The sequence below is a fragment of the Simochromis diagramma genome, unplaced genomic scaffold (genome assembly GCF_900408965.1).
Source record: "Simochromis diagramma unplaced genomic scaffold, fSimDia1.1 OVJJ01000317.1, whole genome shotgun sequence".
In the NCBI taxonomy this organism is placed as follows: domain Eukaryota; kingdom Metazoa; phylum Chordata; class Actinopteri; order Cichliformes; family Cichlidae; genus Simochromis; species Simochromis diagramma.
Window position 1 is genome coordinate 904,854 of NW_024386994.1, and position 23,531 is coordinate 928,384.

A 23,531-nucleotide genomic window follows, 5' to 3' on the forward strand; every position below is an offset into this window, starting at 1 on the left:
GAGACCTTCGGCGTTCTTATGGTACGCGGCGGGTTATGGCTGGAATCCAGTGCAATGACGCTCCCGCGGTAGTAGACGTTCCAGCCCTGTATTCCAGCCCTAAACCTAACCTTATCCCTAGCCCTGACCATAACCTTATTCCTGACCTTAACCAGGACTTTAATGATGTTAAATAGCTGTTTGTAAGCGATTTGAAGAAAAAGAGCGAACATGTGTAGGTTCAGTCCAGACGGTTCTCATATTTCCTCTTTTTCCGAGGTCGTCATTTAGGAACGTGGTGGGTAGCCGAAAACGTAATATGGTGACGATTTGTCACCTAGCGTAAAATGTTACGCTTTGGGAGTGAGAACGGGTTGATCATGCCCACAGCAGTGATTGCGTATCACTAGAGCTGTTGCTGATACAGCTGTCACATGCATCTGAGCACAGTGAGTGAAAGGCGACTGGAATTACTTCATATTCTTGAGAATGTTTCACCACTCATCCAAGAGGCTTAATTAGTTTTACTGACTCTTGGGGGGGTTATGTGGTATTTAACTTCTCCGGGCGATTAAACAGAGAGGAACTCCTCACCAGTCAGTAGAACTGATGAAGCCTGATAGATGAACAGCACATTTTCTCCAAGACTACAAAGCAAATTTAGATTCAGATTGTTTTTTCTTTTGTTTACTACTACTTAATATTCTCTGACCTAGGCGATAGCGAATCTTTATAGACATATGAGCAATACTGCACTGCAACAGCAATAAACCCAGTCATGTTTGGCATGCTCAGCAGTGATTCACTCCTATGGCATTTTCCAGGTAATCTATTTCAAAGCTTTTTCATCTAGAACTTTCAAAATGTCAGCTAGAAAGTTTTCTGCACTTTCAGACACACCTACAGTAAATAATTAGGGAGGTGCAAGACACAAGGTCTTTTGAGGATATGGCATGTCCTTTTTAAAACAACTGTGGTCAGCACAATTCAACTTAAGCAACTTATCCCACACCCTCAACTTTACATCTCCTACCCTGAGGCTTGACGACAGTGAGTCAGAAAGATACAGTGAGTGATGTCCTGCCCTCTGTCACATAAATGGACAGAAATGGACGAAAGCAGTGGCATGAAAGAGAAGGTGGCTTGGTAAGAGAGGCAAGGTATATAAAGAGACGGGTGGTCTGTGCAAGATAAGGAATAATGCTCTATCACATTCTGACACCGCTGTCAGTAGTTCTAGTTACAGCAGCAGTCAGATTTGTGTCATATCCTCTAAGGACAGGAAATGGTTGAGATTGCATTCTGTGAAAACAGCCATTAACAATAAAAATAATAAATACTTTTATGAGTAATGGTGGGTTTAAGTTCTCATAATTCAGAAATTTAGAACATGTTAAAAACCCAACAGGACTGTGCACACCAGTTTTTAAATATGTCAGACCCTTCAAAATCCCACCAGAGGCTAGGGAACAAGTCACCCTGGAGTGAAAAGTGAAGAGCTGTGTTTTTTGAACCAAACGCTGAAGCTAACAAATAAGGCCCCAGGTATTAGACCTCAAGGCCACTATCGCTGTTTGACGTGACACTATTTTGTAGTTTGACTAGGACCAGGAAGCCCCCACATCAGGTGGGGATGATATGGGGCCATGGCTCACAGGTTCTCTGGTCTAATTTACCTGTACTTCTCCCCTCAAAGAGAGACAAGCATAATTAACAGGACCAAAACACCCACCGTGGGCTGAGCAGAGTCATTTATGGGAGTGACTCGGGAGGAACGGCAGCAAATGAAATGTAATTGCAATGGGAGCAGAGGAGCCGGGCTGGTGTGTCGGAGGCACTGATGTGTGTGTGAGAGGGAGAGAAAGAGAAAATGAACGGGCCAGACATGAGGGAATGAGGGAGTAAATGAAAGACTCAGAAGTTAGATAGAGAATATGCACTTGAGAGAAGAGCAAGCAAAAGAATGACTGATGAGGGATCGTGGTGGATGGGCTGAGATAAAAAAGTGGGAAGCTATTCCTTTAGGTTAGGTTAGAGCAAAAAAAAAAAATGTACCATGGTTCACCTGATGTTTGACAGAAAGGCAAAGTCAAATTAAAGGATCAGTTCAACAAAATTACAAACTCTAGATGTTCACAGCCATACAGATAGTTTCATTTCCCCAGGTGCTGAGTTACGTTCGGAGATTTATTGCAATACCCAATAAAATGGAGGTGACGGCAAATGGAATTTTGTTGCAGTGCTCACCTCTTTGGAAATTTAATTTAAAAATTCCACAGCAATGTCTCATCACAGAGTCCTCTTACACAAATAATCCAGGGACCACGTTTTCCAAAGGACTTTTTCTTTCTGTATAAAGTGCTTCCACAGAAAAAAAGACTCTGTAGTCTATGAAATATGTAGTCTGTGGAATATGCTAAGGAAAAGTGTTCCTGGAAAGGGATGTTGTGAAATTCTAAGTGCTGCAAGCACCACAAGAAAGCTGTAGACTATGAATATGTTTGCAAAAAGAAGGGCAGGCGTGTGGTGTATTTAGAATGGCAAAACACTCCAGAAGTAAAAGAGCAAATGTTTGTGTGTTTGTTGTTTTGAATAGAGCCAGATATTGACTCTTGTTATTATACGGTCTTCTAATGATATTATTATCGGAGATGCGCGACTATATCCAAGCAGCCCTCTGTTAAAAAGCTTTTATTAAAAGCAGCAGAAGCTTTGCTGGTGATGTTGTAACCGGCCCTTCAAATGTCGGCGCGGCAGCAGTTAAACTCTGCCACATCCCCACTTCAACCTGAGCATTATTTGCTGGGTACACTGCATTTATGACTGTAATCTTTCATCATTACAGTCATTATCTTTATTTATCACTGATTTTAAGAGCATTTAAATTGGCCCGGACTTACTTAGTTCATCCACTAGCTTTGCCCCCCTACTTTTTCAACTACCCCTCTCTTTCTCTTTTCCAGCTGTCCCTCCCTCAGTCACTTTCAGTTTACGGAGCACTGGATGAGAACTGACCCGGGGTCAACTATGTTCCTGTCGCTTCCAGGCACAACAAATTGGGGTCACTGGGATGTTGGCATGGTTTGATCACACACACACACACACACACACACACACATGCACGCAGATGGTTGAGCGTAGATAACAGTGATAGCGTATTTTAAGTAAGTGTGAAGAAACTGTAGGATACTGCAAGATCACCATTACAGGTACCATAAAACACTTGAGCTGTGAACCTAACTACACACAGCTTTTAAGTGCATGACTTCAGCAACATGATGAGTGGACCAGGGTTATCAGGTGTGGTCCTGCTTGGTAATTAACGGAAAGTCCACCATCAAATTGACTATGAGCGTTGAATGTAATGTTGGGCAGACGAAGCACAGGGGTCAATGAGACAATTAGAGCCTGTGTAAAAGCATTTTTTAAATGCCCGCTGTCCCTTAATTGCCATTTCAAGTTATCTTTAGAGGTGGGTTTAAATGACCTTTAAGACTAACATATGAAAGCAATAAAGGCAGAAATGAGGGTAATAACTAGTTTGACAGTAGATAAAAAGAAATGTTAGTTCACAGTCATTTTCCTGATTCTACACACATTAATTTCTTGCACTGACCCTTGCAAGTACTACAAAGCAGTAATCTAAATGGCATTTTAAAGGGAATTCTGCAACAACTGGAGAAGTTCTGTCCAGTTTTCCAGTTTTGTGAGCAAAAGTTTAACCTTAAATGATTATTCTCCTCTAGTGCTCTAGGAACTGACTTGGGAATCTGCTTTCCCCTGAACCCTACTTCTCTGCCATTTCACCTTCCCTGCCCAGGTACTTCTTAATCCATTTTATTGTGGACTTTCTCCTCTGATTCAACTGGCTGACAGTTCCTTCACTGTATTTTCCAATTCCCCTAACAATTTCATCCCCCATCAAATACCCCAGTACAGTATCTTACTATGTGCAGCTCCAGGTAATCTCCCAGTCCCCTGGCACTCTCCACCCTGACCAGAACAGCCTCCTTCAGCTGTGTGCTGAAGCCCACTGCCAGCCGGTCTGCCCGTGTGCTCGGCCGGTCATTGGGTGGCCAGGTATATGTGATGAGGGCTCCGCCTCGCCCGAAGATGTATGTTGTCCCAGCTGCAAAACACAGGGAGGAAAAGGGAATTACGGCTTAGTTCTTCAACATCTGGATAAGAAAGAAGTCAGCATGTTAAGTGAACTCTGAAACACAAACAGAATATATTCCACTGTGTAAAACTGGGGGAAAAAAAGAAAAAGAAGACAGACTCTATGGACAACAAAATTATGTTTTTTTCCCTGTTATTTGTTATTATATGGTGCAATAACATTTCAGCTAGCGTTATTGCTTTCTTATGGGTTGCATATTCTTTTATTGATTTCTGCAAGTTTAAATTGAATAGCGTTTCAGCAGAAAGTCAGTAGTTAGAGGAAGTCTGCATCAGAGAGAAAGCACTATGTCTGGTTAAAAACATGCAACTAAAACATGTTACTGGTAGCGTACATCTTGGTCACAAAGTCATATCTAGCGTGAGCCCTGGTATGTGCAGGATGTCACTCGCCTTTGAAATGGTAATTCGGCGGGCTTCATTTGCAGTCAGTTGCCCGCAGTTGCGTTGGATTCAAACTAGGGCGAACTGACAAACTTTGGGCTCGCTATGCTGTCAGTATAACTACCATCTCTCAAAATTTAACAAAAGAAATTCTCCCTGTCAAAATAACTTTGCCTTAACAGTACTTTAAGCTCCAGCCTTAAAAAAGTACCCGCCCCATACATGGAGCGATTTCATGTTTGAACTGTAACAGAGTGGTTAGGACTTGGCTTGGCTCCAGTAAGCCTGGTGGTAAATGAGAAATGACGGGCGTTGGCTGTGATTAGCATAGAGTAATGAACCCACAGTGAACTGCTCTTAACCCTGTGGGCTGTCTGTCCTCCCAGGATCATAAATATACATACACACAGGCGCTCTGTCTACATACTAATGCATGCATATTTTGCTATATGAAGCACATAGTTGTATCAAGAAGATTACGCAAGTAAACAAGTGATTAATACACATAATTAAGCGCTAACCATCCCAATGACACCTCACAAATCAATGGAATTGCTATGATTTTGATAATAACATGACTATAGAGTCACGCATGGTCACAGAAGTGCATGGCAATGGGTTTCATCTCCACGGATGCATCAATATACATAAACGACTTTCTTGGTGTGGTCAGGTCAAAGATGGCAGAAAGCAGACGCTATAGTGACAGCATGTCTTACGCAAGGAAGAACACTATTCAAGTATGCACACGTGCAGGCTTCCTTAATGGACACGCACGCTCACACGCACACTCACTCGTCTACCTGACACTTTCATTATCTAACAATCTGCTGGTAGCCGTTTGAAATCGGCTGACACACACAACTCTCCTCCCGATCTCTCGCTTCCTCTCTCCCTTTCTGGCTCTCATCACCCCTCCTTCCCTCCATCCTTCCCGGCAGAGCTAAGCCCTCCGCTCAGCTCTTGTTGTTTTCTCGAGGCTGTATTATTTTAGCGCTGACTAATTATCGCAGCATGGCAAGGAGGGCTATAAAGAAGCTTTGTGCCGGAGGAGGAGGAGGAAAAAAAAGAGGTTGAAGAAAGACAGGGTATGGAGGCAAGGAACTCAGAAGATGGGTAAAGTGCAAATTGTGGATGGTGAAGAGAAGAAGTTGACACTTTCGTTTTTATTTCTTTCCTGTGTTTATTTGTGCAGCAGCATAGTTTCTCAGAAACTGGGCAAGAGGCAACTGTGGAGGAAGAGGAGAAAAGATTTCTAAAATGGCCGACAAGCAGAGAGGGAGGGGAGCCATGTTGTGATAGATGAGACTGAAGCCGTGTGAGGAAAAGGAGAAAATGGTTTCTGGTAGTGGAAGTTGTTGTACATTAACGTAGGCGATTGCACTTATGGGCGAGAAAGGGTTCATCACCCGTCACTAATTTTGCATGTCACATTGAATTTTCTAGTCTGACAGATTACTGCTCAGCCTGTGCAAACATATGTGAGCCTACACAACACCGTCTGCCAAAAGTCTGGGACGCTGTGGAAAATGTAATCAGTTGAACCGTACAGATACAAAATAATTAGGTGCTAAAAACAAGAGTTATTGTTCTTTTGAAAGATACATTATTCATTTAGAATATAATCAAAGCAAAATGAAAATGACTGAAAATTTGGGATGGGAGAAGAAAATCTTAAAAAGTTGTGCTTAAAAAAGCAAAGTAAGTAAAATAACTGGCAATAAACAGAATACAAGATAATTGAGTTTTTCAAAGAGGTTCACCACTCTGTCAAATCACCTTCAACTAAGCATCAACTACACAATAACATTAAATATTATGAGGACTAAGAGAAAGCGCTGTATGTGAGGAACACAGCTGAAACTGAGACTTAATGGCTGTGATCTTTAATCCTCCAGATGATATAAGCTTGAAGTTAGTGTGTAAAATGTTTTCCGTGAGATATCAGTCAGAGTTCTGTTTTTATACCCCTCCCAGTTCAAGCACACAATGCTATCTATGGTAGCTGCTGTAGGACAAACATGTTTTCATCAGCCATCTAAAACATTACAACGTGTGTCCGGCCAGAGTGTTTCTGCTACTGTTTGGACCAGATCCTCCTCAGAGTTTTTCCCTATCCGTGGAAAGCCGTCAGTGCACTCTTTACCTCAGCTGTCAGTGTCGGGGCCTACATCGCTTTACTCTGGAAGACGTTGTAAAACTTTGTGAAAGGAGTTTGTGAGTCAGAGTAGCTCATCTCTGACTGATGAGATGAGTTGTTGAGGATATCCTGAACCTTGGTAACACCGCTGTTTTTGCTGCTGTTAGCGAAAATGTCCTTGAGCGGATGAAACTTTTTTGGACTCTGACACAAAACTGAAAATGTGAGAACGTAATCAAATTTTTCATCAGTGGGGAAGTGTTAGGCCACTCAAGCCCAAAATTAGCTGGCAGAATGTTATAACCAGCTGTTACCAGCCCTTCTCATGTATCCAGAGACGGGAGGGTCACATGTCTAACCTGCTGACAATAAGGAATTGTGACAATATAGGGAATACATTAGCATGCTTACTCATGTTTCTGTGTGTTATAGCCCTGACTTCTATGAGGGGCCGTACAAGCCAAGATTCATTCTTTCACTCTCACATAGTTTTATTTTAATTTCTATATTTAGATATTTTTATTCTCATGTTTTAGACTGCCCCACTCCAGTCGAACTCCGTGTAGCTACTTGGCTCGTTGAAGCTACCCGGGTGTTAGCTGGTCTAAAAAGTTCCCTCATCTCACTGCTGTGGGTAACACTGGGTGCAGTTGAGCCCGCCCCATCTCGATCAAGTGACGAGGACAACGATGTGACCGTTTCAGGAGATGATAAAATATTTCTTAACACCCCGACAGCTTGCTGAAGAACTCAAGTTTCTTCTCCCCCCTCCATGCTGTCAGACACTTGAAAGTGACCCGCGCGTGCTTCTCAGCAAATCACAGCGGTACAGACACCCAGCCTTCCGTTTCCACTATACTCTTTCATTCACATACATTATTCTCATACATTATTCTCTTGCATACATGCATTCTCTTCTTACATACATATATTATTTGTGAGATTAAATGCATATTGAATGCATGTACAGGGCTCTAGACTAACTTTTTGCCATGGGCGTACCGGTACGCCTAACTTTAAAAAGTTAGGCGTACTGGCACAAAAGTTAGGCGCACAAAAGTTTTATAATAATTTATATAATATGTGTTTTTCTGGATACACTGTGCTTTTTCAGCATTCAAAGATTGATGACACCGTGTCAGAGCACTGGCTATGAATTTCAGAAGGATCAGGCCTTAACTTAACAGAAAAGTTAGCAATAGTTCTTTTCCTATTACAGCTACATCCACTTCTGTCATGCCTAGGCTGCTCACTAGGCCCGGGTATCATCACTGATTTCTATAATCCATTCGATTCCGGTTTTCAAAGTCCCGATTCGATTCAACTTAGCCTCAGACAGTCAGAAATATTATAACTCTGATCATTTATCAGTACTGACTTCATCAGAATTGTGAACATCACAGCAGATGCCTTTGTGTGAAAGTAACTGAGAATAAAACACAGAAAAACATGAAGGAGATTTTCCTGGTCTGGCTTTTTATAGCAGATAACCTTAAAAATATTCTACAATGTTCTGCATATAAAGTTTAAATTTCTTCAGTATTGAACAACAGAAAAAAAATAGGCTTTCTTGTCCGAGGTCATTTAAGTGAAAAAAGAAAAGAAAAAGAAAAAGACAGCAGCCACAGCGCTGTAAACAACGGTAGACTGGTGGGTAATAAGCGAATGAATAATACAGAAAACAGAGATTGGGAAACTGTTCTTGAAGTACAGAGAGAGATAGAGAGAGAGCTAGCTGTGCACGAAGTGTGATTTTAATAGTCGTGGAAGCAAAACAGCAAAAGTCCATGACGACATTGATCAAATGTGAAGCGCAGTTTGCTGCTTCTTTTGCTGCTGGCTCGGTGAATTTTGGTTGGAGAGACAAAACCTGCAGCTCAGAATCAGCGCAAAAAGACGTAATCACAGCGCGGACCGCATGCATCAGAATCGCTAAGCTCCGACAGCGTGTCTGTCTACGGGCTGTCGGGTGAGAAAGCCGAGAAAGACAAAGTTGATTCTGATGCGTCGGGTCTGTGTTTACGTCTTTGTGTGGAATGCGTGTACCTGCTCTCATTTGCTGTTTGGTTGTTGTTGAAATGGTTTTGTGAGCTTTAATCTGAGAATCTGGTGTTTCTGGCAAAACACAGTTATATTTAAAAGTCGATTCAGGATTTAATGAATTGATATCGCTTTATTCAAGCTACTCACCTCCCACTTCCACCTGCACTTTCAACTGGACCATGGCCAATCAGAGAGGTCCTGCCCCTTACTATCTCTGATTGGTTTAGTCCACGATAGGGGCATAATGTGTGTCTGTTGTTCACCACAGGGAAGGTTGCAGATTTTTTTTTTTTTTCTACCCGAACAGTTGGTCGCACAGGTGCAAATATTATTTTTTTAGTCGCACCACTGAAAAATTTGGTCGCACTCTAGAGCCCTGATGTAAATGAGAGCAAAATGTAGGAATGCATAAATGAAAATGCATGTATGTTAGAGTGAAAATTTGTAAATATGTACATTAAAATACATGTATAAGAGAGCACAATATTGCAATGTGTGTGTTAAATATGTGTAAACATGAGAATAAAAATATCTAAATATAAAAATTAAAATAAAACTATGTGAGAGTGAAAGTGTATGTGTGTGAAAGAAGAATGTATGTGTGTGAGAGTGAAAGAATGAATTTTGGCTTGAACGGCCCCTCGTAGACTTCAGTTCAGGAGATGAGGCTTGAGGTGACGAGAAAGAAAATTTCCTTCACATTTGTGTTTCTTTACTCGTTCTCCAATGATGTTTATTAGTTGAGTCTGAAGCAAACCCACTCCTATATATTTTTAATTGGATAAATTATAGGTTAATAGGATAATGCATTAATTTGTTAAATAAGCTAAAAAAAAACAAAACACTACTGACTGCATCTTTATAAAACAGATTTGATTTTATACTGGAAACCACTCCATAAGCTCAGTTCAATGTTGCAAATGAAAAAGCTGTGATACAGGTGTGCCTTACACAGTGAAAAAAATATAATTTAAAATCAAATCAAATAACAAAACAAACAAACATAATCCTGAGACACCACTGCTTTCTGTGGAGCCAGGCTCATTTAAGATACGGCCTTGAAGTCTGACAAGCTAGTATTTTTAATTTTTCTGGAAATCTTGGATGCAAAACCCTTAGGTCTAAAACAGAGGGGGGAACTGGCACATAGTTAAAAACAAAAAACAAAACTAGCTCCTCTGATGGTATATAAAGTATTAAAGTTTGTATAATTGTTGAACAGTTTTGTTAGATCCTGGAGCAACAAAAGCTTCCATTCAGACACTTTTTCATATAACAAAAGGCTGTCACAAGAGTAGCAGTGACCAACAGCAGTTAACAGTAGCAAGTGTCTTAATTTCCTTAGAAAGTATGTTAAAGACTGAAATTTTATTACATTTTATTTTGGCTGAAGATGGACCACAGAAATTAGCAGGGTCTCTGAGAAGCCATGAATAATGGGACAATAATTAAAGATGAATAAAAATAAAGTATATGAAAAAAGCTATTTTCTTTCTAGGCACTGGACCTAGATTGTTAATGTGCTTTATTATGAAGTAGTAGGAACAGTACATCTAAAGTACAACAAAAGAGCTGCATTCTACAGCCCCAATTCAAAGACATTTGGAAATTGTGCTAAATATAAATAAAAAAAGGAATGATTTGCTAATCTGTGAAGCATACCTTTAGCAAAAGTCCATTAATGTCTGGGAACTGAGGAGATCAGTTCTGTTGAATAGGAACGCTACCCTATTCATGTTTCATGGAGGATTTTCGCTGTACCTCAGTCCTGGGCTGTCTTTGTCGTGTTTTTTATATCATGATGGGCCAGATGGTTTCAAATGGTGAAAGGTTCAGCACCTGAACCCTTCTACTATGATGTGGATGGGAGCGTATGTTGCTCTAAAATCTGCATGTACCTTTCAGCACTGATGGTGCCTTTCCAGGTGTTCGAGCTGCCAATTCCAGTGGCACTGATGCACTCCTTATATGTCAAGGATTTAATGCATAAGCACAATAGTAGCTTTAATCTGTGTTTATGGATGGTATGGTGAACTGTGACAGAATGATTTCAGGAAGTGAACCTGAGGGCCTGAAGATCACGGGCATCCAATATTGATTTTCAGCCTTGTCCTTTGTGCACAGATTTCAGCAGATTCTGAACATCTTTCAATGATGTAATGTGCTGTGGATGATGATATATCTGCACACGATGAGCTTTCACAATTTTATGTTGAGGAACATTATTCTGAAAATTTGCCCATCTTTACTTCTGACTCTGCTTTTCAGAGATGCTCTTTTTATACCCAGACCAATACCCAATTACTGACCTGCTGCCAAATATGTTCCCAGTTTAAATACATGATATGTTTTCGATATTCTATTGTGAATAAAATAAAGATTTATGAGATCCGAAAGTCACCATCCTCTGTTTTTTGACATTTTACACACTCTATGTTTTTTTTGGAATTGTGGTTATTAAAGGAAGTATCTGAGCCTTCAAGGAATATTTAATTTGCCGCCCTTTAACAGGAAACAAGGTACTTTGTCTATGTAATTTTGCAGTAAGACAATACTGTTTCTTTATTGATGTCACTCAGACAACATGATTAAGCATCAAGCAGTCAGAAGCAAGGAAGGGATGGCGCAGATGTGGAAAAAAATAAAGGCAAAAGGCCCCTAAAATGTAGGGAATTAAATGTATATATAATTGTATGGTTGGTGTATTCTTAGCTTTAGGGTGCAAAAACAGCCAAATTCGTAACTTGTCAGAACTTAAATAGCAAACAGGGCATTGAATCAAATTTTCAACCTGAATCACGCCTAACATCTCATTTAGCTTGCATCGTGAATTAGACTTGGAGCCGGTATCATCGCTGCATATCTTGTGTATTCACTCACAGTGAAGTAATTCTCATCAGTTAACACCCCTCTCATGCATAGCATCTATCATATGCTTTGTCTTCCCAAGAGAGCTCCTGCTATTCCTGACTGAAATTCCTGACCTCACTGTCACACTTGTCACGTCTTTATTATCGACACATTTACTTTATTAGCATATCACGAACAGAAGCCACAAAGTGCTAAATCTCAGCAAGAGAATGAAATAAATACATAAAAATAAAACTTCTCTGCCCAAGTCATACTGGGAAATATTTTCCATGTCTTTCTTGTTCCTAAATCCATCTAATGAGCTGGTGTTGACTTTGGCTGCTTTGATTTGTCCAGCTGAAAGTGGCCACCTGCTGCTTTGTGCACTTGTATACATGGATGCATGTGTTTGTGTGTACGTGCACCTTTCTCCCCTCTAAATGAGGAGACAAAGGAGGTGCAGAGTCTCTAATGAGTAGTCTGACAGGGCGCATCTATGTGTCACTGTTTCTTCTAGCAAACACCTGCTGCTCTGGAAGAGGTAAAATCCACTGAATACTGCAGTGCAACACACACTCAGCTGAAGGGAGAAAAAAAGTGAGCGGAAAGGTGTTTATCAATTATAAAAGCAGTCTAGAGGGGGGACATTCTTCCCTGCTAGTCTTCCACAAAACAAAACAAGAAAAGGGAACATCTCTACACGTTAAGATTCACCACCAACAGAGGATCTTTGTCACACATGCATAAAAAGGAAAACAATAGATTCGCTGATTGGAACTTCTCCAGTGTGCATGACCGCATCACACTTTTCATTAGGAATTCATCTAAAGTTTGCAGAAACAGCCAGTAGTGATGTGTGAAATGTAATGCAGCAGTGAAGAATCGAAACTTTCTAGCTAATGTGAACATAAAAAAGAATCCCTAATATGGCACTTTAATTAGAAGCTATATGCAAGAGTGTCTTTAAAGTGTGTTTAAGTGTGTTATCATCCTCTCTTAGAAGCAAAGACAGAAACAGAATGACGCTGCAGCATTTCAAGGCATCTTAAAAAAAATTGTTTTTGGTGTTTAAGTGTGTGACTCGTATTTCCTTGTGAAATATCCTATATTGTTGTTTGGACTGGCATTGCAACACACTCCAAATAATATTTATGTCCAAAATGTTATCTTTAAGTTTTTTGATTACATGTAAATTTTCTATGTAACTGCATCAAACATATTTTCTTTCCTGGTAAATTATTTAAACACAAAAAACCCTTTGATTTTATGTATTTCAGGTGTGTTTTACTCAAACTCATTTCTTTGTATTTATGAGGGCAAAAAAACCTTTGCATGTACTTATATGTGAAAATGTGTCTGTAGCGTATAAGGCAGCAGAAGAATCCAGGCTCATGCATCTACGAGGTTTCTCCAAAACATCCTATCGAGAACTGTATTAGCTCAAAGGTTGTCAGCAAACAAAAGCCTGGCTGGATATGGATTCCTTTGACCTTTACTTCACTATGATCTAGTCTGGTAATCCTCTCAAATGCCCCTCCTTTGCCACACACCCAAACATCGAAAAAGAAGGCTAAATATTTATTACTTTTGTCTAATTAGCTCTGGTGCCATCGATCTGGCCGATCAATCCTACCTGTGGCTCTTCCAGCGGAGAATAAATCAAACCATCACAGGATACCCATTGATTATTATTTCCATTCACGTGGACTGCTCAGTAATTCAGTTTAAAGAATGAGTCACTCCCAAAAAGAAAAAAATACAATTTCCCTTTGTCCATGCATCCAGTAGAAAAATAATCAGAAATGATTCAAAGCTGTAATGAAAAACCTATTGATTTAGATTTTTTTCCGTCCCCTCTCCTTTTCCTTACTTTTCTTTTTGAAACTGAAGCGAGGGGAGAGTGTATTTAGGATTGAGTTTATCATCCCGGATGCTTTCTTTCTCTCTCTCTCTCTCTCTGCGAGGAGGAATTGATTTGGAGTAGTGGATTTTATACCATTGCCATCTAACATAGGGATAAACGGGTCATACTGGAAAAAGCAGACAGCCTGTGGTCAATGCTGCCATGTCCTGTGCCAGGTGCAAAGCCTCATGGGAGCAGACAGCGTGAAAATAGTAAGATAAACCGGTGATAAAATGAAAAATCCACAGGGATAAAAGGACTGCTGGTGGTGGTGAAGTCACTTCTTGAGAGGCAAAAAGCATGGAGATACACCAATGCTGCATGCATTTATACTCAGTCCTTATTTTAACATCCCAGACAGCCTCTCAAACAGTAACTTTATAACAGAGTTGCTTCCGCCAACCTTCATACATTATTGCATCAGTACAGACTGATTCTTTGAAGCAGTTAAGGAGAGAGACGGCGCTATTGATTCCTTTTAAAGGAAGAGACTGAAACCTTTGCTTCAATTTTTTTTTTTTAGACACAACATATATTTCTGAGACACTTACAAAGAGATTTGTAGACTGGGAGAGAGAAGCGGGCTGAGATGAGCTATTCTGCAAAAGTTTTCAGACAGCTGTTGATCTTTGAAGTTGCAGTTGCACTCACACACACACACACACCAACAAGAACTTGACAAAGAGCACAGACTTTGCTGACATTTTAGGATCTTTCCATCTCTTTAACTCACTTGTGCAGGCACACACATCAATATCCTTAGCTGCAAACACTCCTCTTTTGTAATCTTAGAGTCTTGTCTACATTGGCCTAATGGCTATTTCTTTATGACAGTATAAAGCATCCTAAATATTGTCCACTTCTAGAATGGAAATGGGAAATCACTTCCCCTGATCCAGTTGGAAAATATTTATCTTCCTCCTGTTACATGAGTTAGGTAAGATGATACTTGTTCATAACAGTCCAAAAATTTCCAAAAGTTCAGCATCAGGTCAATAATGAAGGCTGTTGTTTTAAATATAGAGATTTATGAAATTCTGCCTGTAAAAAATTACCAAAAAACACAAATACTATTTAGACTATGCTGTTCTTGTGTTACCAAAGAATCTGCTGTGAAAATAGTGAGCTTTCTGCTGCCTCTAATCCTGTTAAAAAACTAGGAAAATTACTCTGTGTCCATGCAGACTTGGTACTATTTTCTCCCTGAATTTTGAACCTTAATTTGACACCTTAAGATAATTAAAACTGTCATCAGTCTGTATTCAGTTTCCTTTGCAACTGGGCCTGGAGAATTCTGAGTTACTAGCTTTTGGTACTGGGCTAAACTTAACGATCAGACATTTAGAATCATCTCTAAAAGGCTGAAGATTTTTCCCAGCTGATGGTGTCTGTAATTAAGACCTAATTGGTATTCCAGATGTATAAAAAACAAATTCAAAGCTAGAAGCCAAAAGGAAGCTTCTACTAATCCAGACTCACCAGCAGGCGTCACTACAGCAGCCACAAGAACATCACTGCCTGTCATTCTACCAGTGTAGCTGAATACCAAATACTGCTGGGGGCTTCCCACGAAACACTAAGTGGTTTTTTTTCACTCACTATGTGTTTATACACCACTTTGCATTTAATCATTAGTTATTAATAATTTCTGGCTGTCTTCCACAGTGTGTTTTTGTCCTGTCTTTCTCCCCACACCTCCAACCAGTCACAGCAGAGTTTTGCCTTCCTACTGTTGCCAAATGCTTGCTCATAGAGGGTTGTCTGATTGTTGAGTTTTCTCTGTATTATTGAAGGGTCTTTACCATGCAATTCAAGTAAACTTGACATGGCCTATTGTTGCGATTTGGCGCTATATATATAAAAAAGGGAATTGAACTGAATTAATGTCATTGCTTTGACATAAATCATGGGTTTATCATCGAGGAGAAGTGGTTCATGCTCTGTGTGGGAGCTTTGTGTTTGATATTTGTTTCTATTTGTTTTCACTCTCTGGTTAGCTTGCTTTTACTCACTGGTTAGGTTTAAGCAACAAACAAAATATTCACATGCTAAAAGCTGGAAGTGATTTCACTTCCAGCTTTTAGCATGTGAACATTTTTTTCGTAAAAACAAACACAGTGCATGATGGTACTGATGCCACATTTTGTTTGACAAAATTGTGCTTTGGGAACGAGAACAGTCTCACCTTCCCAGATTGAGTGCAGCTAATTATATTCTTTGGAATTCATGATTAAACTCGAAGCACCACAATGGCACACTGAACACGAGTAACTAAAGTGGAGGGTGAGAGTTTGACCCCTCTGTTATTGATGTTCCATTATTTAATAAACTTCTGCTCCAAAAACTCAACCGCATATTTTGTCCTTTCAGCTCTCTGCAAGAAATGCAGAGATCTGAAAGGCATCGGGCATGTATGTGCCCAATGCCCGTTCTATTTTTCAGCTCTGTCCAGACTTAATGTCAGGGTGTGAACTTGTGGATGGGTGCCTTTTTCCGCAATGATAGTCATGCCAGGGGAATAACAGTGTTGCCCTGTCTTTCTAAATTATAGGCTACTGACAAAATGGAACTAATTTCAGTCTCAGATTGTTACCTGCTTCAAAGTACTTTGGAAAAATCACCATTTTTTCTGTCTAGCTTAAAGATCAAAGCGTAGGGAGCAGATAATTGAAAATGAGCAGTTTCTGTGTTTCGCGTCACTTAGTTTGCTTATAAATGATTAAAATCACAAAAGTACAAATGCCATGGACATTGGAGTAGTTTCTTTAAATTACGATTTCAATTGTGAGCTATGCCAAATATTTTATATCTCGATGAATCATCCCACAAACTATTCAGAAATCTCTTCTGTCATCTTGAGATTTCTGCTGATTACTCCCCTCCCTGATTCTGCCAGCAGGGACCTGATACGCCGCTGTAGCTTTTTACAATTCGGGAGGATTCAGATGTTTCTCCTATTATGCTTTTGACACCAATGGCGTGCTGGCAAAGTTTGTTTGAAACAATTCAAAATGCTTGTTACGTCTCTAGAGGAGATGCTACTATCAGAGAGCAATTTTTGTACAAACATCACTCCACGGCTGCTAAGACACCCTCCCCTGTGTTTTTCCCGAATATCTTTAAATGAAGGGCTCCAGTGGGAGAAGTATGAAAGGCTGTGTATATGTGTGTGTGTGCCGTTTAACTCTGATAAGAACTGAGTAGTCTTTAGAAAGGTTGCAAGACAGGACAGTCCATCTACCCTGAATATGTGCCATCTAGAAAGCTTATTGATCATCCTAAAATATCCTCCTCTGTCTGATAACTTGCTCAATAGTCTGGTGAGGCTCAGACAGTGATGGACCAATAGAGCTGCTAAAACAGACAGCAACACTTTTTATTTTTTATCAAGCGCACTTATAGTTTGTAAATAATTTTCACATAACCGCGGATATCTCTAAAAATTTATAGCTTAGAGGGTTTATTCTCCAACACAACTGAAGACTTGTGAAGAGGATTTATAGTAATAATGGACATCATCACCAAGATGTCTGCTGTATTTTCCAGTTGAAAATTTGAAGCAAATCACGGGTTACATGGGTACATTTTGCTCGTGACAAGACCACTGAGGCATTAGTGTAAATTGCTATGCTATTATGTAAGTCAGGCGTTTGAATCAATGTGGCTAAGAAGATGTGCAGAGGAGAAAAGTGAGGACATCCAAAAGACAGAATTCCTGTTGTTTTTGACCTGAGCATGTCTAAATAGCAATGTTGAAATACTTAAACATGCAAATGCTTTAGTCTTGTTTCTGGCACTCACTTGAAAACAGGCTTAAAACATTGCATTGCACATGAAATGTGTCAGAGCATCTGAAGGAAAGTTCTAGAGGCTTTTAAATAAACACACATGTTCTGCAGTTAAACAGAACTTTAATCAGACTTTTTATTTAGAAGGATTACCGGAAAGGTGTTAATCATAAACTGACTGCACACACCAGACCAACTGGATAAAGAAGTCCATTTGTATATAATTTAATCTGGTTGGTTGTTTTGTGTTCACTGTGTTTTTACTGTTTGCATGCTATCATGTCTCTCCCAAGCTGCATGCTGACACACCCAGCCTCAGAAAGTCTATGTGCTTGAACTTGTGTGAGGATGTGCAGGAGCACAGAGCTGTTTTTTTTCACATTAACATTCTCATAATGATCATGCTGATCAAACTCCAGCAGCAGACAGAAATGTTTGAATATTTAAGCACCAGGTTCTGGCCTGGGACTCGGTTGTTTCATTATTCACCGTGTTTAGCGCTGAATGCGTCAGCAGAATGACCCCACCCACAACCCACCGCCGCCACCAAATACTAGTACTGCAAAAATATGGTGAAAACAGCTGAAAAATCAAAGTAGCAAGATTTTGGCTGGTATCTACGCTGAAATATAACAGTTAACAGAAGGTGGAAAAAGGGAGAAAAAAAAGAGATAAAGCCATGATAGCGCTTGGTGAAAATGATGAGTGAAACAGAATCTAACAGGAAGCTCTGAAGAGATAGAGATATTCTGCACTGTTGAACACTGACATGTGCTGCTTGAAAAAACATAACAGACCTGGATAGAATGATCTTTATTTCCCATACAGAATCGTTAAGCATTGATGTTCTGAAAAGGTCATACTGTTTTTATTTATTTTGCTGCTAGGTATAAAGGTGGGAATAAAGGTGTGCACTTGTGTGCGTATTTATTTATTCATGTGTATTTATTTGCATGTGTGTGTGGGCGTGTGTCAAGGGGGGTACAAATGTGCAAGCAAGTGTGTGCACTTCTTGATAATGTTTAATAGCCACGGGCCTAATTAGTGTTAACATCATCCTAATTACACTGGAGTGGCCTTCACAGTACATAAACAAACACAGGCTGAAGCTGGTGTAGCCACCCTGTCCCTGAAGTGGTGACCTTATGAAAAAAATGGCTCAAATTGTAAAATTACACAAGTGGAAAAGTTTTTGCATGAACCGTGCTCACAGGGCATAGAAGTTGAGAAATGACGTGGATACAAAAGTCGTGTTTTTCACAGAAACTTGTCAGATAACAGATGCTAATAGGAAATTATTAACATGAGCAAACTAACCATTTCCCTTTCTGGCTAATTATTCTGCAGAATTGAACAGATACGTTAATAAGATGTCAGAAAACAGAGACATGAAATAGTGAAATACAAAAATCAGTATTTTGTTTTTACCAAAAAGCGACCTGAAATTTTTGGTTTACAACAACCACTTCATTCCACGGCACAACAACCAATTTAATGGAAAATCTGCAGAAAAAAACACTATTAAACTAGTGCAGAATCCCTACTCTGCTACTGGTGACCACTGGGTAAAATTAGCCTCCACTGACTTCACCTCTCCAGCTTGTTACATGGACATAATGGCCTCTCAGAAATACCACTTATCAGAATCAGAGTGAGAATGTCAGCACCTTGCACAATCAGTTTGGCCAAGCCAACATCATCCTCCACTTTAGCAGCTTACAGCCCAACATGAAATGGACCCTGCAGAACACTTGACCAAAGGTGGGAGCAAAATTCCAAATGGTTCTTTAATGAAATGAGCTGAGAGCATTTCAGGGTTTGGATAACTTGTTATTGTGGCACTAGAAGTGGAAGAGTGTTTGAAATATGTACATCTAATAGGATAATGACCTTCATCTTGGAGAAGTAGATGCTGGAAAGTGGAGGACAGGATGGAGAGAGTGATTGAAAGCAACGAAAAGAGGCTGAGAAAGTGCAGAAGATGAAAAGGGAACAATGGGAAGCTTCTTCCTATTGCGAAAGCACAGATCCACTCTGTTTTATTCCCCAAGACTGTATTCCTCGGGCTCCAGGGTATCCCACATCAAAGGAGGAGGCGGATGAAGAGAGGAGATGAAAGAAAAAAAACACAGTCTGCTCGATGTGTGAGGTGCATGCATTAGATACTGCATGTATGTGTGTGAAACTGTGGGCGCATGTGATGAGCTGGAACAGGTCAGTCCACACAGGACTTTGGGATCATATGAAGCTTTGAGTCTTGTTGACACGTGAAAGCTGCCTGGGTGGGATTCAATGTTGCATGTCCATTTCCCAAACAGAATGGCCATTATCTAGTCAGAAAACTATCGTGAGCTTACATCCATACAGATTAGCCCCAGAAGGGAAAACTGAACAAACGTGAGCATGCACCTTTAAAGACCGAAGGTGGTCTAACTCCCCTCTGATCTCACAAGGCTCATGAGACTGCTACATACTGCTTGGGTGGTTATTGAAGAGCCAAAAGCTAAATGCAAGGGATTGGTTATCCCCCACAGATGTGACTGTGAAAAAAAAAGAGAAAAAAATCCTCATGCCAGTTCTCTGAGGAGGGTAGCTACTGAAATGTCACTGGATCCTCTGCGTTCTGATGCCGAGTGGCTGGATGAAGCAAAGACAGTTGATTGTATTCTTTTCATCTCTCCCTCGCTTCTCAGGCCCGGGGGGACTCTTGGACATGGGGCCGGCTGTCTGAGTGCGCCTGTCGTGTATTTCACATGCGACGATGGGGTAGGGTGGGGACTGAAAAGATGGATAAGCAGGACAAGGAATGGGAGATACTAAATGAATGACTGCTTAATGCTGAGAGTCCTTCAATGGAAAAAAAACAAAAAACAGACCGAGCCAGACTAATAAGGTGATGAGACAAAAATAAACAGAGGAGGGGAAGAGCAACAGCAAACCAGATTTGCTGCACCGTGTCCGGAACCACAACATTTAGCCAGAGGTTCCTTTCTAACTCCTCGCTCCCTTTCTCACCTTCTCATTCGCTTTATTCATTTTTAACCCTCCCTTTGTCCACCGTGCCTGTTTTTCTTTTGCAGATTGGCAGTCAGACATAGCAGGCTCTGCCTCTTACATAACAATCCATTTGTTGGCTGGTATTGAGAGACTGCTTAGCAGCCGTTGTGCAAACAGCAAATAAGGCCCTGAATGAGGGGGGGGAATTAGAATTCGCAGACACTGATGTGCACAAACAAACACAGACTGTAACAAGACGGTGAACAAAACTGGGGTTACTCGTAGAGGACTCGCGCTCATCTTTGTGTGTGTCATGTTGGCTGAGGAGCCAGCTGGAAAATCTGTTGCGTTTAATAATGATCTGCTTAAGTCACTGACATTTAATCCTGTGTGGTTTTATCTGTGTTGTTTATGGACACAAAAAAATGTTGTTGCAAATAGGAGCCGTGTCTTTCTTTTCAAAAATGGGAATTTACACATAAAACTAGACTGATTAACACCGGACATGCCTTCACATTGTGTATGTTCAGTACGCAAGGCAAAAGTAAACAGAGTTTTCCTGCCTTTAATTATACTTTTTTTTATGTTGCTAGAATAATAATATTAAAAAAGACAGGACATTATCCCAGTTTACCCAAACAACCTTGATTTGATAAAGGAAAGAAAATCTGCAAAAGGAAATAAAACAAACAAGGTTTTATCAGGCAGAAAGGGTCATCAATCATTTTCGCAGCACTCATATAAGGCAGTCCAGAAGGGACTTAAAATGACTACTGCCTGTTGGGAGCAAAAAGGCGGATAATGCAACAGGCTTTCCCTTTTCTTTTGACAGTAAAATTTCCCTTTACTGTGATCACAATCATTCAATAAGCTTTACCTTAACAACAATCATTGCCCAAACATATGTAAGGGGATTTTTTCTGCTCAAACCCAGCATAACCATTGACGTGACAGTAACGTTTCATTTGCAAACGTCCAGCTCTACTTAAGATAACAGCAAAAATTAAGTGGCACAAACCAAACAAAGTGAGCCAACAAAAAGCCTCTTTGTGTGCAACACTGTTTTTATGTGACAGATTTTTTTATAGTCGTCGCTCATTGCTTTAGCTGAATTACACAAATTCATCCATCCATCTCCGCTTATCATTATCAGGCTCCAGGGGGACTGGAGCCTATCGCTGCTACCATAGGGTGAGTGGCAGGGTACGCCTTGGACAAGTCGCAAGTCTTTTTCAGGGCCAACACAGAGAGACAGACAACCATTCACACACAAATTCCCAATTTAGAATCTCCAGTTATCTTTGGACTGTGGGAAGAAGCTGGAGTACCCGGAGAGAACCCATGCAAACACAGGGGAGAACACGCAGATGCCACACTGAAAGGCCCTGGCCAGATTCATCTACATACAAATGTGTCTATACGGTTCACTCTCCCCGATTTTGTTGACTTTTCCTGATACGCTCAGGGCAGTCTAACCTTCAAACTGCATCGTTCACATGCAGCTCCCTCTGCATGAAGCCAGTAGGGCTGCTTGAACCTAAATAGTGCCGATGTACACAAAGACACCGCATTTTCATGAGAGGATAGAAAATGTTTGGGTGGGGTTGGGGACGCCGACACAAGTGCTTAGCTCCAGGCTATTCTGGAGTGCGTTAGGGCACTGGTGACGCGGGCTGGGACTGTTACAAAGCCATTTAAATGTCTTAAATGTCACAATGGTGTAATTCTGTAAAAGAGGAAATATTTATTTATTTTTCCCCCCTGCTGAAAAAGACCAAACGCTACTTCTCTGGCGCAAAGACATTTGTTCTCATTGCGTGCTCATTCAAGTGCCTTGAAGTAACAAAGGAGTGTTCCTGCTCTCTCTCTAAGTGAAGGGAGACAGGTTATAGAAGTGAATTGCAACCAAGATGGCTGAAAGGAATGCTCGAAGGCAAATAAAGCACACATCTCATTTCATCTTGTCTTATTAACAAGTGCAAGCAGATAACAGCACAGCTGCCCCTAAACGCTAACTGAAATGTGATTTGATTAAACGAGGCAGCCGTTCCAGTGTCCACACACTCCAGTGGCATCTCCGCCACCACAATAACTCCAGCAACTCAAACAACCCAAACTCATTTCCCGAGTTCATATTTAGTGTGTACACTGTGGCTAATGAGGAAAATTAGACAAATAACGACTGCAGTTCACTCTGGATTTGAGTCAACACATCAGCCAGTCTGGAGGGGCCTCGCAGTGGCAAGGAAATATATTGTTTCAGCCAGGTCTCGCTCGTAAACAAACAGCAAACATTTTCTCTGTAATTAGCAGAGCTTTCCTGCTAAAGCATGGACAAGATCGGGTGATTACAGTGATCACAACAACCTTCCTGAGCCCTCAAGATGCATGCGGGTAAACTTCTGCATCCTGCTGTCTTTTGATAGGTTTTCTGTGGTGATGTGACAAGCTTTGACTGTATTACCACAAATGCAACACCCCAAAATACATGACAACCACTTGTCTAGCTAAATGGATGTGTAAAAAGACGAATCTACAGCTTTGCTGTAAATTAGTGCTAATTATACTATAATTATCCTCCTCATAGGACAGTTTAAAAAAAACCTAAAGTGAGGTTAAGGTTGTGCACAGAAAACTCCTGTAGTACTTTCTCTGCTCTCACTCTCAGTGAACAGATTAAAAGAGTTTTTACAGATGCGCTCACTTCTTGTACAACAGTCTGAGAATACAGAGATGGACATCATCATCTCTTCCCTCCCTTGAAATCCTGCCAAGGTTCAGTGGATGCAGCTAACTGGCACCCCGCTAGCTTTCATACCATGAAAGTGCAGAGTTTATACAAGATTTGACGTAACACAAAATAACCGGGACGCTTGTAAGTCACAAATTGTGTCCTGCTTTTACAAAACTCTGACAGTGTATTACTGCTAAAATGTACAGGAAAATCTGAGTACACAAGCAGGCAGTGTAATTCTGTTTTAATTTGTTTTTAGCTAAAGCCCGAGAAGAAGGAGGATGGTTAACCTGATCATAATAACACAAGCGTTGACTGCCCAATGTGATAGAATAATTACACTCCCTCTCCCTCCAACTATGGAATCCTTCAGAAAAATGAAGCCACGATAGCTGAACCAAAACAAAAGCACTGATGATAGCTTGTTAGTATGTTTAGTAACAGGTAACAGAAATGGTGCAAAAGAAATGAATCCCATTGTCAGAAGACACAGAGAGGGCGAAGACAGAGCACGACACAAATCCAAAGTAACGA

General features: G+C 40.5%; 1 protein-coding gene across 14 annotated transcripts in view; it reads right to left on the reverse strand.

Moving 5' to 3' along the window:
* The window catches only part of nrxn2b (neurexin 2b), a 682,163-nt gene that overhangs the window by 111,292 nt on the left and 547,340 nt on the right, over positions 1 to 23,531 (reverse strand). For all 14 annotated transcript variants that reach the window (XM_040040736.1, XM_040040734.1, XM_040040735.1 and 11 more), the window contains one exon: positions 3,927 to 4,108. In XM_040040736.1, the coding sequence (XP_039896670.1) occupies positions 3,927 to 4,108 (182 nt within the window). The remainder of the gene's footprint in view (positions 1 to 3,926; positions 4,109 to 23,531) is intronic.